This window comes from Drosophila tropicalis, unplaced genomic scaffold, assembly GCF_018151085.1.
Source record: "Drosophila tropicalis isolate 14030-0801.00 unplaced genomic scaffold, ASM1815108v1 contig_859, whole genome shotgun sequence".
NCBI lineage: Eukaryota > Metazoa > Arthropoda > Insecta > Diptera > Drosophilidae > Drosophila > Drosophila tropicalis.
Window position 1 is genome coordinate 12,597,498 of NW_027173353.1, and position 18,974 is coordinate 12,616,471.

General features: G+C 40.6%; 1 protein-coding gene across 2 annotated transcripts; it reads right to left on the reverse strand.

The window, feature by feature from the left end:
- Window positions 1-829: 829 nt before the first annotated feature.
- ey (eyeless) lies at window positions 830-18,368 on the reverse strand. 2 transcript variants are annotated; one of them, XM_068298141.1, is made up of 9 exons: window positions 17,676-18,368; window positions 17,069-17,257; window positions 12,882-13,047; window positions 12,637-12,817; window positions 9,555-10,377; window positions 2,992-3,165; window positions 2,653-2,922; window positions 1,700-2,081; window positions 830-1,640 (listed from the first exon to the last, which is right to left on the reverse strand). In XM_068298141.1, the coding sequence occupies exons 1-9, from the start codon at window positions 17,779-17,781 to the stop codon at window positions 1,076-1,078; spliced, it is 2,856 nt and encodes a 951-aa protein (XP_068154242.1). In that variant the 5' UTR covers window positions 17,782-18,368; the 3' UTR covers window positions 830-1,075. The 2 variants fall into 2 exon arrangements, with proteins under 2 accessions (XP_068154242.1, XP_068154243.1); XM_068298142.1 differs by lacking the exon at window positions 17,069-17,257.
- Window positions 18,369-18,974: the final 606 nt, after the last annotated feature.

Sequence of the window (18,974 nt, forward strand, 5' to 3'; positions counted from 1 at the left end):
GCAATAGATTTTTTCTAAATTATGGAGGAAATGGACGTGGCAAAATATTAAAGTATACAAATCCTGCGCGCATACTATATTTTAAATTTGGTGACTTTAGCTTTGTTAGTATTCGAGAAAATCAGTTTTGTTTCATTTTCGGGAACGAAAGAGGGCTTGGCAAAATTTTGAAATAGCAAATATCTGCGCCTCTATTAAGCTAGTCTACATACCAAATTTGATGTCGGTAGCTGTCATAGTTTTTAAGAAAATCAGTCTTATGTAAATTTCGGGGGCGGAAGGGGGCCTGGCAAAAAGTTTGAATAATTAGTTTCTGCGCGCTAACTAAACGAGTGTATAAACCAAATTTAATGTCTCTAGCTGTTATCCTTTTTAAGAAAAACAGTTTTATGTAAATTGTAGAGGCGTAAGAGGGCGTGGCCAAAATTCCAATTGACTCTGTACATTTACATACTACACGAGTGTACATACCAAATTTGGTGGATCTATAGCTTCCAAAATCTGCGTGTTCATACAGACGTACGGACAGACGGACATGGCTAGATAGACTCGTCTGTTGGTCCTGATGAAGAATTTATATACTTTATAGGGTCGGAGAAGCTTCCTTCTGTCTGTTACAAACATTTTGGCGACCTTAATATACTATTTCATGGAATGGTATAATGACATGGTATTCCGCTTCACTTCAAGTCTTTTAGGCACGGAATCTGCCTACGCTCTCTGGTTTGTTATGATCAATCTCATTTTAAGTTATTTTAACTCCGCTGAAAGATTAAACTCTCCCAGATTTGGACAAAAAACCCAGAGAAACAAATCACATACATTGGAATTTCGCCATCTCTTTGTGAAAATTATATTATTTAATCACACCAATTACTCTTAACTATAGGTTGGAATCCTTAGACGGAACTATAGATACATTCATATGCTTTTACTACAACCTTCGGGTTGGTTTCTATGCTTTCATTAATTATTTATTTAGAGATATGTAAATTCGATTTTTTGTTTTGTTAAATATTATTATAATAATTATTTTATTTCTCTTTCATTTATATTGTGTTATCCATTTTTGTGCCTAGACCCATGGCGAGTAGAAGCAGGACGCAAAGAACTGCTGTTTCCCGCTTGCTGCATGAGGGTTTGGTCCGCCAGTGGGCGGCACATTGTTGGCAGCGGCTGCATAGTTATAGCTCATGTGCGCATATGAGGGTACTGCAGGAGAGATGGCCTCGGAGCCAAATCCTGAGCTCACTCCCAACTGATGTGGGCTTCCAGTAGACCTTGGATCCATCATATGATGGGCGGCGGAGGCGGATGAGACAGCGGAGGGGTTAATAGAACCAGCACCGGCTGCACCTGCTGCTCCACTGGGCGGCAGCGGTGGCGGCGGCAATCCATATGCGGAAAGTACATCGTAACCAGATCCATTGTTGGCTCCCGTTCCCGAATGTGAGTTGCCTATCTCAGGAGGCCCATCGCCTCCCCCAACTATGTGGTGTGGACCGATTGGGGGCGGCCTGAGCGTCATGTGGCAAGGATACAGCGATGGCGGCGTCAGGTCGCGCTGCTGCGATGCGGGAGAAGGAGGTGCCAGCGGGCCCACAGCCGAATGATTGAAGCTCGGAATGGATGCGACAGATCTGCAAAAGAGTACAGTATGTTATCGGATCCTTGATTGTGTCCGCCAAGTGCCACTTACCCGTAGCTCTCGCTCATCGACATGGCTGTGTGGTGCATGTTCGAGTACATGGCGCTCATTGAACTGCTGAAACCTCCACTGTTGAAATTAAGTCGTGGCGAAATGGCAGGCACGAGGGTGTGGGAGTGGCCAAGGTTGTGGTGCTGATGATGATGGTGTGGGTGGGAATGATGTTGGCTAGATAAGCCCAAGCCTGGAGAGTCCGAGTTGCTGCCATCGTGGCCTTCATTGGATCGCAGGTCTCCACCTCCGCCGGCAGATCCGGATCGCATGTGCGACGTGGCTGTCGTTGATGATGGTGTGCCCAAGTGATGGCCATCAGTTGACTCAATTCCAACTCCAACCGCACCGCCCGGTGGTGATGCCAACCCATTTATTGCACCTGTGATAAAGACGAATGTTTGATTCATATTGTATTCAAAAAATCACGTAACGTATTCCTAGCATATAAATCAACTGGAAAATCTAAATAAATCGATATTATATTTGAGTTTAGAGCACAAACTTGCTTTTGTCTTTGGCCTGGAAATACTTTTAATTAACATAACTAAAAACTGGATACAATTTCTGTTCCCTCAAGAGTAAAGCCCAACGAAAGGGATATACCAGCAAACAACGTTGAAGCTCGTCTTTAAAACTGCGTCTAATTTCAAAATCAGAATATTCAAAACAGTTTGTAAACAGGTAATTTGCGCTTTAAATACTCTTGAAATCAGAGACTTCGACTATTCGTCAAAGGGCCAAAACTAGCCAAGGGGTCCAGATTTGTGTCCAGAACTACACTACGCTTCTACATAGATGACTGCTCACTAATGTTTGGACCTGTGACCAATAGTCTATAACTATGACTTTCATACTCAATTTTCGTGATTAGCTCTTTATTACATGACTGAGCTTCTAATTTTAATAGTCGTTGTCTATACAACGGTAACTAAGTAATTTGTTGGACTTACTGCCAGAGGAGCCGGGACCGACGAGTAACGAAGTGCAAGCACCCAAACTATTTGGACTATCCGTCAACGAGGCTGTAGCTGATGTCGATGACGATGCTCCACTGGCTCCTGTCGAGTTAGGGGTCCTTCGCTGGTTGCGGAGTTTCTCTTCGCGGCGCCACTTTGCTCGCCGATTGGAAAACCAAACCTGTATCCTAGCCTCAGGCAGACCAATTTTTCCAGCCAATCGCTCGCGTGCGAAAACATCCGGATAGTGTGTCCGTTCAAACTCTGTAAATTTTCAATTCGAATGGCAAATTTGTAGATCTACAGATGGCAGTTATGACATCATTCACTTACCCTTTTCCAGACTGTCAATCTGCTCATTTGTGAACGATGTCCGATTCCGTTGCAATTTCCTCTTAAGTATTAGGCGAGCCTGATCGTCCTCGCTGTTCCCAATATTGGATACACCCCCGTTGGAGTTCTCTCCCTCGCCGGATCCCGTCTCATCAGACTGATGTCCGTCGAGTTCTGCAAGAAGATTATGACGAATGGGGTCAGTTTTCCATGAATGCCACTTGATACCTTTATTTCGGAGGTAGTTTAGCAAAAAACGGGCAAAAACAAAGAACCTGAAACAGTACTCCTCTATACGCTGGAGCCTGACTTAAATTACCACACTCTCCTTGCCTCTGGCCCCAACCAACCAACCAAGCAGGCCGAAATATTATACACTCCCTACATTCCCTAATTGACTGCCTTACGTGTACGTTTAGGCTTGGTGTTCTGAACGTGAACCGAATGTCAACCTCAAGCCAAAAAGGATTTCGACAATCTTTCTCTTAAAGTTCGACTTCAACCCAATCTGTATGACTTCTGTCTAAATATTTAAAAAGACTAAAGGCGTCGTTGGATTCACATAGACGTTGCCTTGCAGTCGTTCCATTTGCAACATAGCAATCGCCATGTAATTCCTCCATAATGTATATCTCTGTATATATATGTTTGCGTGTGTGTGTGAGTGTGTTTGTATCTATGTAGATTTGTATGTGGCACCATAACGCGCATTCAAGCGTAAAGTTGTGATAACCGAAGCTGCTTTAGGATTGTCAGGGGGATGTGCCATGCGATGTATACATGAGGATATGTACATACATACATATATATAAATATACGTGTGTTTGTTTTCACTCACATGTATTGTCAAACGTAGATACATACATTCCATTTAGTTTCCATTGCTAAAAAGTATAAACTTTTCCAAATGCAATAGTAAAACGGTCCTCTTTTAACACAGACTTCTTTCTTGAAGTAACGCGGGGTCGGCAAAATTTAAAATTGTATGTATGGAACACGGAGTCTGAACCGTTAACCTAAGATGAGATTTCATTGATACTTTTATTTATTTTTGTTCCAAACACGCGAATTATGATAAAGAAACTTGGATTTCGTTCGCACTCTATCCCAAGAGCCCTCACTGGCAATGATTCGTGCCAAGGAGCATTAAGAAATCCTTTTTATCTTTCAGCGAGTTGCTAGTGGCGCCAATGAATTGAAATTGCAGGTCAATTTTAAATTCTAGTTAAGGGAAATTAAGGATTTTCATATATGTATTAAAACGTTGTTTCTGGAGTTTCCTTAAAAGGAGTCCAAGATATCACAAAGAACAATTTGATATAAGTTTAGTCTTTACATATTTCATAAGATTTCACTGCTACTCTTACCATAAACCTAAACTATGTAGGTGACTGTATGTTATTTTTATGCAATTCCAAACACGTTATACAAAATTAAATCATTTGGAACCATATGTTTTATACTTAAGTACATACATATATTATACGTTGTTTTACATCTATTTTTGAATAGCCTTTTGATAGCCCGATGTTGAATTATCCTACACACAATTATTCTACACCCTAAACACTCAAACCGCAGGAAAAATACTTTCACTTTTTGAAAATACTTTGGAAAGTGATCGGCGTAAAGGAGATTATTTTGATTGGTCCGTTGATTGATCCATTTAATAATTATCCTGGACGGTTTAAAATATCAAACAAGAATCGTATATACTAATATGGTGGAGAAATTCAAGCAGTTAGTTTATTAAAAATTTCAGAAAGAACAGTGTTTTTTTCCAGGTTTTCATGAAACCTACTAAACAAATCATTTGGGATAATACACGAACATTATTGGTGGGTACTATGGGCTTCTCCAGTAGGCTTCTTTTAATCAATCTTCCTTCTTTAATTAATCGTAGAGTAATGCTTGGTGATATCTTTATTCACAAACTTTATTCTCCTGAGCTATTGAACCAGTTCAACCTATCTGTACCCCGTAGACCTACAGGAAATTTTACTCCTCTATCCTTAAAACACTATATTTCTATATACTCCTTGCTTAACCTTTTCGAGTCCTATTATAGTCTCGAGTCTGATTATAATCTTCTGAATCACGTAATCAGATCAGAATCCTCTCTTTCTCTTGTGAAAACCTCTATTTTAGCACAATTAACTTGTAATTAGCTGTGGTTAATCATATTTTAATTGTTTGTCGGTTGTATTTGTATTTGTCCACGCGATCGTGCCGTCCGATGTACGGCTGCGCCACACGGCCGGTCTGGCGGGAGGACAGCTCTCTGCTTGGGCTCGCGCGAAACAGGCAATCCTGGTGTTGTATGGGTCACTTGTACGTACTTCACATTGTACGCGTCAACGTCCAGACAATAAAACAGCGTTTCAAAGCAATCAAATAATTATAATGCGAATTATTTGACTATGAATTATTTGCTTTTAATAATTTTATTTGTTTCTCATAAAGAATACTCATAAAAGTAAAAAACTATATTTCATAATATTTTTATACCATTCCTTGATATTCTCTGATCTCGAATTCCTAAAAATCGTATCCCGACATTTGCCTCTAGTTCCGATTACTTCATATTAGGAAAAAATAATAACCCGTTGGACTAGAAAATGAATTTCAGAATTTTAAGAAGAACAAAAATATTTAAGTCCTTATTTATCTTTAAAACACAAAATCTGCTTACATAAATAGTAATACACATGGACTATGACGTTGCGACGCACCCTGTGCAAAACGTGATGGTCCGATTATTGGAAACAGAAATTTATGTGCTTCAATTATTAAGAACTTTAAATATTAGAGATATGGTTGGAATCACAGATCAGCCGGTGCTGATCATGTATATATATCTTGTTTATGACACAATAAAGAACTTGTTTTTAATTGCAAATTTAAATCGGGAAGAACTCTTAATGTTGTGTAAAAACTTACAATTAGTAAGTTGGTTAATATTTTGTATATTCTCAAACTTTAATATCAAGAAGTGAAGCTTAATTAAATTGATTAAAAGATTAAATAGTCTCCGACAAGTATTTATTCAAACAGTAAAAATAGATTTATAATAGAATTTTAGTTGGCACTTTGTAACAAGTTCGAGATGGTTATGAGACAGAATTTTGTATTAAACCAATTCGTAATCCATTTATATCGTTTATTGGAAATTATAGAGTTAACCAAGGCTAGGGGAATGAGAGTCGCGTTAGGAGAAAGCAAAAGGGAGAAGATAATACTCGGGGTTGGGGAAGCGAGATTTGAAGTAGGAGTAGGAGTAGTCGAACTGTCCTATTTCAAACCGCATCAACTTCCACATCAAAGAAGCCGCAACATTTGTGAATGTGGATCTCGGCTTGTCATTTTTGATATGGTCCGCGTTAAGCCTATATCTGTGTGTCTGTGTGTGTGTGTGTGTATTTGTATGTAATTGGCGCTGACTGTTAGTGGATATGACAGAGCAAATAGAGACTGATAGCTGAGACAAGGCGCGGGTCAGAGTACCGACGACGGGCCCAGACCAAGGTTCACTCCAGAGCACATGTCACTTGCCTAGCAAAATGCAATGTGCTGACAGCCAACAACAGTAACAACAACAACAGACGACAGCGGACATTGGACAGCGGACAGAGGCCAGAGGATAGAAGCTGAAGACAGAGGAGGGGAGTACAGGGGTTCGGGCAACATTGGCTACAAAGCAAACTAAACCAGACAAAGACAACAATGTCGAGGACGGTGCGGCGGCAAAACGGCCAAACAGCCAAGGGCTAAGGGCTGGCAGGATGGCTGTATAGCTGGATGGATGCTGCGGATTCTGACACTCGCTCGCTGTTAAATACATTCGAAGCAAAAACTTGATAAGGCAAGAAAAAGTGGAACTGAATCACAGTAGCGTGAGGATTTTGGGAACGATTTTATAAATATGTATTTTCTGCTTTCTATTTATGCACCCCATCATCACCATCATCATCACACGCATCTACACCCCAACTCCGTCCGCGTCCTCTACCCCGACCCCCAACCACAGCCACCCTCACGGTTTGCCGTTTAATGAAGTGTCATCGCCTGTAAAATGAGTCTGTAAATCGCATTAAAGCAACTACACGGTTAAGGGTAAACCTGTCCCCCAGCCCAGTTATACGGTCCTCTCTCTCACTCTCTCCGTTGTCTCCTGTCAAGCACGGCAGTGGCAACGGCAACGGCAGCGGCATCAGCGGTTGCCCGATAGCTACGGATTATAAGTACTTCTCAGCCTGCAGCAAGGGCATTCAGGAGGAGATGAAGGGAATGTACATGGATGGCAACACAGTTACAGTTTTGACATACTCTTGAAGTTGAGGCTGACAGGCATGTGTGCATGGGGCGCTTGCGGTCGCCCAGATTTTGTTATCAAAACTTTGTCGTCGAGCTAATTTGAGAATGAAATGTTTCCCAAATCTTCCTCTCGAGCGTGGCTTGAATGCTTAGGTGTGTATGATTGTGGTTCCAAATGGTTTAATAGGTCGAGATATGTTAACTCCTTTGTTGTTGACTTTGTACGAATTGCCCACTAAATTGGCAGGAACTGACTAATACAAAAATAATATTTCCCATATGCTTAAATTAGGTTAGATCCCTTCAAGTTTAAGTTGCCTTCTTTGAAAATCCCACGAGAGCTTTTTGTAAAACATACAAAAGCAAAGAGCTTTTATAAATATTGGTAGTAAGTAGTTAAGATTCCTATGACTTATATCACACTAAACCTTATTATACCTTCGAGTTTCGCCTATTGTACAAATTAATCAAAAGCAAGTCGTCTCGCCAAGTGATCAAAGTGTGTGTCTAGTGAATTCTTTTTACATGCCTCATTGCATATTATTATTATTATTATAAGTATACGATATAGTTGTAAACTATCAACCTAATATTTTTAAAAGCACTGGCAACTAAGGCCTTTGACTTAGACGAATCACGCACGATTGACTACATCCATACACTGGGACTCGAACCCGGATCCTCGTTGTTCAGTTGCCTAAAAGACTGGGCCATTTAGACAATTCATCTACCGAGGACTGCTCTCATTGCATATACTATCTTGCTCACTCTTACAATCTCAAGAGAACTCTAGCGCTGTTACTAGTTAAGTAAAACACGTTTGGATACTTTGCCGATTTTAATATAGAGGTAGGTTGGTAGTGTTTTTTCTATCTTTAACTTTGTTAGTTTTCTAGAAAATCTGTTTTTTAATTTCCATAGACGAAAGAAGGAAGTGGGCGTATGGAAATTATTACACAAACAGAATACGCCCGAGTACTAAGTCAGTATAAGTCCCAAACTTGGTGTCTCTAGCTAGTATAGTCTTTTAGAAAATCGGTTGCGCGGGCGAGAGCTAGTCTACATACCAAATTTGATAGCTCTAGCTCTTATAGTTTGTGTCGGAGAACTAGGTGTTCATACGGACGGACGGACATGGCTAGATCGACTCGGCTGTTATTGCTGATCATGAATATATATATATACTTCATGAGGTCGAAAAAGCTTTCTTCTGTCTGCCGTTGGCGTCTTTAATATAACATTTTACCCTGTGGTAATGGGTAAAGATTTTGTTAATACGAGGCTCAAATCTATATCTCTTCTGGGGAATATCAGTGATGCAAATTATAAACTAAAAATACAAATAAAAGAAGTGCTACAAAGAACAGACTTAGATCTTATTGTTTGGGTAAAAATTAAAAATCAAATTCGAAATGCGTCGTCAGCTTTTTGTTTCAGTGACAGGAGGCTAGGATGCCAGATACGCACACAGATACTCGACATGTATAGCAAAACAGTGGAATGAAAGATGAGTGCTTGGGACAGTAGCAACCTGCCAAGTTCACTGCGAAATCGCGAATCGGTCACGTGCTACTCGCATTTACGCACGCACGGCGCCCGAAACTGAGTCGACGACATCGACAAGGACAACTTGGACTTGGACTGATAAATAAAATAACAAATGAAATATATTGGAGGATTCCGGAATCCGAGTTTACCGAGTGACGCATCATCATAGGTAGGTTGGGCAAAAGTAAATATGTAAATGGCTAAGCAACGCATTCATACGATATTCCAGGTCAATCGTGCGTGATTCGTGGCGAATTAAATCAAGGATAACTCTGATTTAAGGTAAGAGGAAAGGACAATTGTGTGCCCAAGAAATCAGAAATTTGAATAGAAAATCTTTCATGGCTTCTGGATCTACGTACACTGAATTCAATGAAAACAATTCCATAATCTTGTGCATGTTAAAGTTTTGCCATAGTTTGAGCTTTACTATTATTTAATAGGTAATAGCGACTAGTCAACATTCCATAACCAAAATAATTGGTAAACTAGTTTAGAAGTTAAATGCGAAAATCTGCTAATAATAGAAGTTAATGGTTCCTTAAACATCCTGATATGCAGGCAACCTGAGCATCTTTTGTACTTCCTTTGACTTAACATTTAATTTATTCGATAGATTAACTAAATAAAGACATATCCATTTCTTAAATTTTCTTCCTGTCTGCGTTTTTCGTCATAATAATATGGAATAATTCACTTACCCTTCTTCAGCAAGATGTCCTCCGCGTTGATGGGACAACTATTTATGTTATTGGTTGCGCCTAAGTTGGTGAGGTCGGTGGGTGGACTTAGTGGCTGATTTGTGGCTGCTCCTAGACCCATGCCAGTGCCATAGGCAGTGGCCGAGATAAGACCGGACGAGCCTGGGATGGGAATGTCGCTGCCACTGATGGGAGCTGCATACCAAGATCCGGTTGAATAGTGACGCGGTGGCCAGCTCGACTGCTGTTGCTGAGGTGCCGGAGACTGTTGCTGTTGCTGCTGGTGTTGCTGCTGTTGTTGCTGTTGCTGTTGGGAGTGAGTGTGATGCTGACTGTGCACCATGTGGGCGTGGCTGTGGGCGTGGGAGTGGTTCGAGTGCGGATGCGAATGCGTATGAGGACTAAAATGATTCGGCACACTCGTCATGGAGGAAGCAGTCACTGATGCTGTCGCCCCTGATAAGGCAGGATCCAGAGATCCACTCACATGCTGGGTATTGAGCAGACGTAACTTTTCATAGATGGACTCCTGTTCGCTACCCTCACCAGAGTTGCTGGCTCCACCACTCTCCGACGAGTTAAGGGGCGTGGCTGTTTGCATCAGATTGGCTGTGGCATTGCCAGTGGTCGTAGAGTTTGTGGCAAGATTTGAGCTTGAGTTGCTGCTGGTGGTGGTGTTCGTGTTGGTGTTGGCGCTGCCCGAGCCGGTGACGGAGCCAGACCCTGACCCACCACTGGGCTGGCTGTTCGAAAGGGGCCCAGGTCCGCTTTGTTGCTCCTTTTGGGCGGCCAAGTTCCGTAAGACCCGATTTATTGACGAGACCTGCGAGAAAATACAAAAATGCTTTCAAAATGCTTGCAATTCAATTGCATCTTTAGCAATTTTGCATGGAGTTGAGTCGCAAAGCAGAGGTGTGAGTTCAAGTCGAGTCGACTGGAGTCCCAGGGCGAGTCAAACTCTTTGGAAGCATCAACAAAAAGCTGCGACTTCACCTTTTTTTGTTCTAGCTGGCTGGATGGCTGGCTGGCTGGCAGCAGCTGACGTATGTATGCTGCTTTTTGGGGTTCTGGATGTTGCTGTTGTTCTACTCCTGTATTATTTTAAGGCTATGCCTGCGCATGACAACGCTTTTGAAACGAATTCAAAAGGAAAGGCAACGCAACGCAGCGCCGAGGAAAGAACAAACGGGCAAACATATAAATGAGCGAGTGAGAACAACAGGGAAAGTGCAGTTGAGTGGAAAAATTAGGCAGAAATGTCCTTTCAAGAGAACGAAAATGAAAAAACGTGGAGCGAAAAACGAGAAACGAAAAATGTAACGAACGGTCGTATGGTTGCAAAAAAAAGAAAAAACCAACAACAACAACTTATTTAAAAAATGAGTGCCGTCCCCTAAAGCATAAAGTATACATTTACATATACAAATACACCTATGTACATAAGTATATGTATTTATACTGTATGTACCTACACATTTATGTAAATATGTACATGTTACAGGATATAGTTTTCATTATGGTAGTATATAGAAAAATCTCCAAAAAACTCGATCGGACTTTGGAAACTCTTCATCCTCAGATTGCTTCGGGAGTTAGACTTAAAAGGGGAAAATTTATTTTATTGAACAGACAAAATAAAGTCAAATTTGATAAAGCTATAAATCAAAACTTGCTCTTATGCACAATTTCAGCCGTGAGAGATTTTCCTTAAGGCAACAAACACTCGCAAAAAACAGGAGATTTACATATATTAAGCGACTAAGGACATGTACTCATTCTTCTTCTTCATGTGTCAAGAGACTTATTAGTTCTATACAAAACCAAAACATTTTAGAGATTTCTTAAAAATTCGGATGTTTCTCAATTAAACCAACATTGCTAGATAAATAGACACATTTCTGAGTAATTATTTGATTTTGTCTCCCCAAATATAGTCTCTGTTTAAGTGTATTTTGGTTTATATCCATTGAGCTGTATTTTTTTCACATTTAAACTGATTTGAACTGTGACAAAAATATTGAACCATCCATTTTTACAGTAGACCATATAAAAGTAAGAATAAATGGACAGAATATCTGACTAAAAGTTTGTGACAAAACTAGCGTCTTTAGTAGTTGGAATTTTGGTGTTCTCTTCAACATCCTTATGTGCATAGTTGATCTTTTGATTTCATTTCACGAGTGGTAAAAAGAAATTCGGGAAAATTGTGGAAAATTTGTAAAATTAGTTCTGTTAAGTTTCTCCCGATTGTTTAGTTCAGTTCATTCTCGGTCGAAATCATAATGAACCGCCCAGTTATATCCCTACAACGTAGATCACACTCGTCCGTGTTAGTCGTTCTGACGGTCGTTCCCTCCCCTTTCGCCTGGCTAAACGTGTTTTCACCCCTGAGCAAACGTTAGACTTGTCGGCCAATCGTCCGTCTCTCTGGAACGTGATTTGGCGATTTGGTGATTCCGATTCTGATTCCGTGATTTTAGTGCCAGTGCCAGTGCTCCCTGCCTGCCTGCTGCCTGCCGGCCCGGACTCTCCCTCGCCCCTTGCATTCGCGCGTGAGTTTCAACGCTTAATGCTTTGTGGTGGCGGGCCGTATTTATTTAATATTGTATTTTTCATACTTTTTCTAGCACTGATTTCCCTTTTTGTCGTTTAATGTGCATAAAAGATTTTCCCTTCCATTCGAATGAGCACATTTTCCGCACAACTGTCAATGGGGAAAAGTACAACGCAGGCCATCGGCATCTCTGTCACAATTCATTTTGCTTTTTTTCCTTTGCTCTGCGCCTTCGTCCTTTTTTTTTTTTTTTTTTTTGTTGTTGGCTGTTTTTTTTTTTTTTTTGTTCTTCCTTTTTTTGGCATACTTAATAAACAATAAAAAAAACGAAACGAAAAGAAAATGGTAATGCCTTGAAAGGAAAATGGCGTCAAGAGCAGGAGCAGGAGCAGAGCACAAAAGAAATTTAAATGACGAAAATGGCACATAATAACGGGCAAAGCTTAAATAATTGTAGCAACAAATCAAACTGGGGTCGAATCGAAATCGAATTTCGATGGGAAACTTGCGAAAATGAGATCAACTTACGCTGGGAATGTTGTCGTTGGTGCACACATTCTCCTGCAGTAATCTGTCCCGGATCTCCCAGGCAAAGATGCTGGGACACTCCCGCTTGTATTGAGAGATTTTGCTGACCACTTCTGCCGTAGCCACTCGTGGCTTGGAGCCTCCAATGGCGCGGGGTCGTATGCTTCCCGTTTCGTAATATCTGCGGAAGAGGCAAAGAGTGAGGCGAGTTGACGGATTGGCCTATTGACTGCTGGCGATCTTACCTTCCTAAAATTTTGCTAACACATCCATTTGAGACCTGCAGAATTCGGGATATATCACATGGTCGAGCTCCCGAGTGAGCCAGTTCAACGATTTTCTGCCGCGTCGAGTCCGGCAATGGCCGTCCACCCACAAACACGCCACCCAGCTGGTTGACTCCGCTGTGACCTGTAATATTTAAATTCAAAAACATTCGCATAAGTCATACGAATCCTGCGAGACTTTATTGGAGCAAGGAGGGCGAGGGAGATGGGGTGAGGGGACACGGGAACAAGATAAGTTATAGTTATTGTCAACTTTCCCATCCGCTCAGCCTCAATGAGGCAGATAATTCGGTTTGGCACGCTTCTAAAAACGTCAACATAAGTCGACCCATCTTTGTGTCCAAGCAGAAATTGGAATTCGGATTGAAAAAAGGTTTGTCATGCCTATAAAATACGGTTTAGTATGTAGCATCTCAATTTGTTGTAGTTGTATGCGAAAACCTTACTCAAACACTCGCAAAAAGTATAATGACTTTCGCCAGAAGCTGGCGCCACCTTAGAAATAAATATTTCTAATCCCAAGATAATCCTCCTCTTAATAATCAATACCAAAACCCGCTGGATGTCAGTGCTATTTCAGCAGTGTCGTTTCCATAGACTGATCCGAAAATCTTTGCCTCCCATTCCCATGATCAATACAACTTTGCAGAGTATTGATACTTCGTTGTGCGATGTTAAATCGAGCGTTTCATTTTAGCTTTTGGTTTAGCAACTTAATTTCAATATTGAGGGAAAAACAAAAACTTAGCTGACAATCAGTTGAAGCGAAAGAAAGAGTTAGGAATCAAAAGGCCAGAAGGGTCCCCATTCGAAGTTCCACTCAAGCATAAGCATGGATTTCAAATAAATTTCTCAGTATTGATTGAGGAGAGAAAATCCCAAAATCTGCGTATCAATTTAATTCTTTACTGGGAATGGAAGTAGGTAAGGGTATCGATATTCTTGTTTGTATTTGTATTGGGATGGTCACATGGATGGGGGAGAATGGGGATGGCCCATATCCATGGAATAGACAGACAGAAAGGGCAAGGGTCAGCGGCGTTGCGAAGCTAATCCTACTTGCGTTGCTCCGTCATCGAATGGAATGCACTTCAAGCAGATAAAAATTATCCGGAAAGCCATCTGTACGACACTACGATGTCATGGCCCTTGGTCTTCTGCAGCTTCATCTTAATCTCAATTATTATTTTGTTAAAGTACATGTATACCTGATAAGCTTCAGCCAAAAGGGAATAACCGGTACTCTGTCCATAAATAACTAGTTGGCTCTTCAGGCATCACAAAAAGTAAACGAAAGAAGAAAACTGATTCTGTATTCAAACCTAAATTTTCGCCATTGGATGGTTCTTAATAGTCTTGACTTTTGAGTTCCCCATTTCACATACAATTCAATTTATTAAACTTGGAGTTCAAAATACTCTTTCTAGGCTCAAACTATCTAGCAGAGGCGATGCTATTAGATGGACTTTGGCAAAACCTTTGAGAAAACATAAGAATACACTTAATGTACATCCATTAGAACCTCATTAAAGATGAAAAACGGACTATGAAATTGGCAACAAGATTAACAATAAATAGTAAAATATTTTTAACGTTTAATAAAAAAATGTATAAATGTTTTTTATGCCATGATTAAATTGAAATTTCCTTGATGTGAACAGGTTTTAAACACTTTTATAGACTATTTTAGCATACATCTAATTTTTATCCGATTTGAATGAAAAATATGTCATTCGACGGAAAATTCAATTCACTTTCTTTGTGTTGTAAAATAGCCTCGGCAAAAGGACCAAAGAGTTTCAGATTTTCAATTGGCTTCAAATCGAAAGTTGGGGCTTAATCAAAAATTTGTGGTATACAGTTTACGTTAGTTTTGCTAGACCTACAACTTTTTAAAGATATCCAACGTCTATCTTTAATATTTTAGATTTTGGAAAAAACGTCTTTAAAATATGCCCCCAAAAAAACGGACTTCTTGGTTTAAATGCACCTGTGAAAAAAACGGATTAAACTATGAAGACCATTTTTACGGTTCATAATCTGAAGACAATAACCAACAAATTACAGAAAAAATTATTCCGTTAAGTTTTTTAAAAGCCGAGAAAAACTAAAACAAAAAAAAACGTCTTAAATTTGTGTCCGCCACTGTAAATACACACAAATTTAACTGGAAAAACTATTTTGATTATAAAGACGTATTCACCATATTTATAAAAAATTGGCTATACAAAAGACAATAAAGCAACATAATTGTTGTTATCTAGAGAAAACTCAGAAAGTAAACATTTCGATTGTTTTTGAATTGAAATGTCTTGGCCAAGTCGTAATAGTTTTATATTAGAAACATCACATATTACATCATATTTTGTTCAACTTGCCGAAGATGCGAAATTCTTGTATTTTAAACGATTTGGAAAAGGAATGAATTTTTGAAACTCTTAACTCTCTTCTGTGTATTTTCAGGCGAGTTTATTTACGTTTCCTTGGGGATTCATTGAGGATTTCAAATGGATGCGAGTGTCAGGGAAGTTTTTGTGTTGTACGAGTATGTGTGTCAGTTTCTAAGTGTGTGTGAAAGTGAATAATGTGATGATTATGATTTACCAAAGTGACAGGATAAACGAAATCAGACAATAAACGAAAACATCTTGCCAATGGGATTAACAATGTAATTGCAACACAAATCAGATGGCAAACAATTGGGTGTCGGTCAGAGTTGCCGGACGATGACGAAGAGCGAGGGTTCAGGGTTCCAGGAGACCCTCCCTCTCCTCTATCTGCAGGGAGAATACAATGCAACGCATTGAATCGAGCCGCTAAAGAGGCTCATTTTGGTATAGACCAAAAATGAAGGTATATACATATGTATGTGTGTACATTCACACATACACATGTAGCTATGTACATATGTATGTATGTGTGCGTGTATTAACAATGAGCGGAACAAAATGCCAACGCTTTTGTTTGTTTTTATTCGACTTCTGCTTTCAACATCGATAATTGTTTTCATTTGTAACGACATGGCATGAAGTGAATCAGCATCCGAAAACTAGCCCCAACCCTGGCCAGGCAGACCATGACAAACGGACAGGGACACACTCTTGAAGATCATTAAAGGTGGAAAATGATTGTATTGATCTACAAACAAATAATGGGAGAATACAACTGAGAGTACTTAACAGCTCAGCGGGAGAGAACATATTACTGACAGTAGCTGGAAACAAAGAAGAAAAAATGAAGAAAGAAAGAAGGACGGACAGACAGAAGGACAGAAGGAAAGACCGCTGTATAATACATACATATATTGCAAATGCCAGTCAACGTCTTAGAAGCCGCTGATGATCAGCTCTTAGCATTGCGGGTATTTTGGGTAATTGGCAGCCCGTGCCTGAGCCATATCCCATACTCATACTCCAGACCCAGACCCAAACCCAAACCCAATCCAAGTCCCAAGTAATTCAGTAAACGAACACAAAACTTCATGCAATTTTCACACCAAATGCCAAATTTTTCATGCCATTTATGTGAATGTAGATCCGACCGCGACGGCTTTTGATCCCCCGTGACGATTGCAGGGAAAATTTCTATATCTCAATTATCCCAGATCGCCATTCTCTATTTTGACACACAATTTGTATAATTCAATTACATGAACCGCCACCGTCGAGGTGTTTGGTTACTGAAGTAGTTGGAAACAGTATATTTGAATATCGGACCTGTAAAACCAAATGAAACTATCCTAACTTTCCTAAGTGTTAGTCACTCCATCAGACAGCAATACTAGTTAAAACAAGAACAAAAGCAGTAGCAACTCTCATAGATGTAGCTCATGTTCGTCTCGTCCTTAAAAACTAACTTTTTGGTTTTAAAGATCTTTTTTGTCGCGCTGGGAATGGGAACTCTATGTAGCACTAACTGTCAAGTTTTTAATAAGCGGCAAAAGCAAAAGGACAGTCGCTCTGGTCCTGCGTTTGTATTTGCTTTCGTAACCGCGATAAGTATGCAATACATTTCACAAATGCGTGGGAGATGGGGAACTGAAGTATTCGTAAAGCATTGTGTGGCTGGTTTTGTGGTGGGTGGAGTTGAGGGATTGTGAGTGTTTAAGGGTTAGGGAGGGGGGTCACATGAAAAGGGAAACATACATTCGTCATCAGTTAAGTGGTAGTAAGTTGTGGTAAAGTATGATGATGTCGAATGGGGCTGTGGTGCTGTGGTTGCATCCGCGGCTTCCATCGCAGTGGCAGTAGCAGCAGCCTTTCCGCCAATGCCGCCTAGTCCGCTGCCACCAGCGACACCCAAACAGGGCAGATTTCGCATGGCAATGACATTGTCTATAAAAAAAGAGCAGAGCAAATAGGGAAATAATCACATCAACAATTGGTATTAATCTAGTTAAACATGTTATTATGGAGTTCATTAAATTTGGGACATAGGCTAGCCAAAGTCGAATTCCGACAAGGGGGAAAATAGATTTTATAGACTTTTTATTCTCGGCGTCGGCTATTAGCACGGACACGGCGGTAATCAAATCTCAAAAGGATTAACTCTCTTCTACATACATATTGTAAATATGAATAAATGAATCGCATTAAAAATTTGTTTAATAGTTTGAATCGTATGTCAAGCTACTCATTGGAGAAATGAAAAGCCATTTGGATTTGGGGTTCGGACAGTTGAGATAATGCCAGAACACAGTCTTTTGCGCGGGAGAATGCAAGGATCGGCCAATCACTTAAATAATGAACTTACCCTTATGGGCCATATCCTCCAATGTTGGCAATCTCTCGATAAGTGTGCTAGCCGACCATGGGGGCACTACGGTACCTATGGCCGGCGTTGGCTGTAAGGTAAACATTGCTGGGTCCGGATATGTCGATATGTTGTGGCTTATAACTACTCCGACGGCTTTCCCAGATTACAATAATGAGAAATCTACGCGACAGTGACGACCCCGTTCGAGGAAGCTTTCACAAAAAAAACACTCGTCGGATTCACCGCAGGCGGCGATTCCACGCAGCGCTAGCACCGCAGGACCAAAACTCTGGCTCGTCAGATTCCCCAGAATTTATGCAGATGGTAGGCCTAACGGTGATGCGATGGAACCTTTGTTTGCTTACGAATAAAACGCTGATTACAATATGCAGATTGAACTGAGCAGCCGCCTTTTGTTTTAGTCCACTTGTTCATTTCAGCACAGCACCCGATGGCGCGCAGTCGAAGGACTCGGGGGCACTTGCACTTTTATTTGGCACTCACTAACCAGTGACAGGGGTCATGGCAAATTTTAAATTATTTTTGCATTCCTTGATTAACTTTAGTTTGATGTGTGTACAAAATATTATGCTTTTGATGTAAGCTTTCGAGCACTTTTCTTTCTTTCGACGATACGGAACCGATTCCGTTTCCGTGCGTATTGGCACGACGCACAAGTTACGGTTGATGCGCGCGTCAAATCGAGAATGCCACAGTCTGCTTTGCTTCTGAGTCCGCCTGATCTCGGGCTCGACTCTGGTTTTAGCCTGCCCCTGGGCTAATTGGCAGTGCGCTGCTGTGATTGGCCGACCGGTTCTATAGCCTGTTCAAGTCACCCCATTGGTTGGCCGACTCAGGGCACTAGCTGTCTCGCTCTCGCCAGTGCGCGAAACAGGGGCAGCATGACATCTTGCATCGACAGGGGTGAGTCGCGACTTGGGCTGAAAAATAAAAGCATTTAATAAATAGTTAAGTAGTGTATCATCAAACATAATAGTAAGTACCTCAGACTTTGGCTGACTTAAGCAATCGGTCGCATTGGATTTGAGACATGGATTCGTGCCAATGTCATTTCTCAGTGGACGATCTGTGCTCATCTCCTATGCCAGACAAATGCCCTCACAATTAGTTGCAACTAAAATCCTGAATTTAATATTCTACATCCCAGATACATATTGTATTCCTACGCATGCCACTTGGAGGATGTGTGTACATACATACATACATACATATGTCTGTGTATGTAAAATTATGTATGTACGTATGTGTGTGTGCACATTGGAATTCAATTTGAAT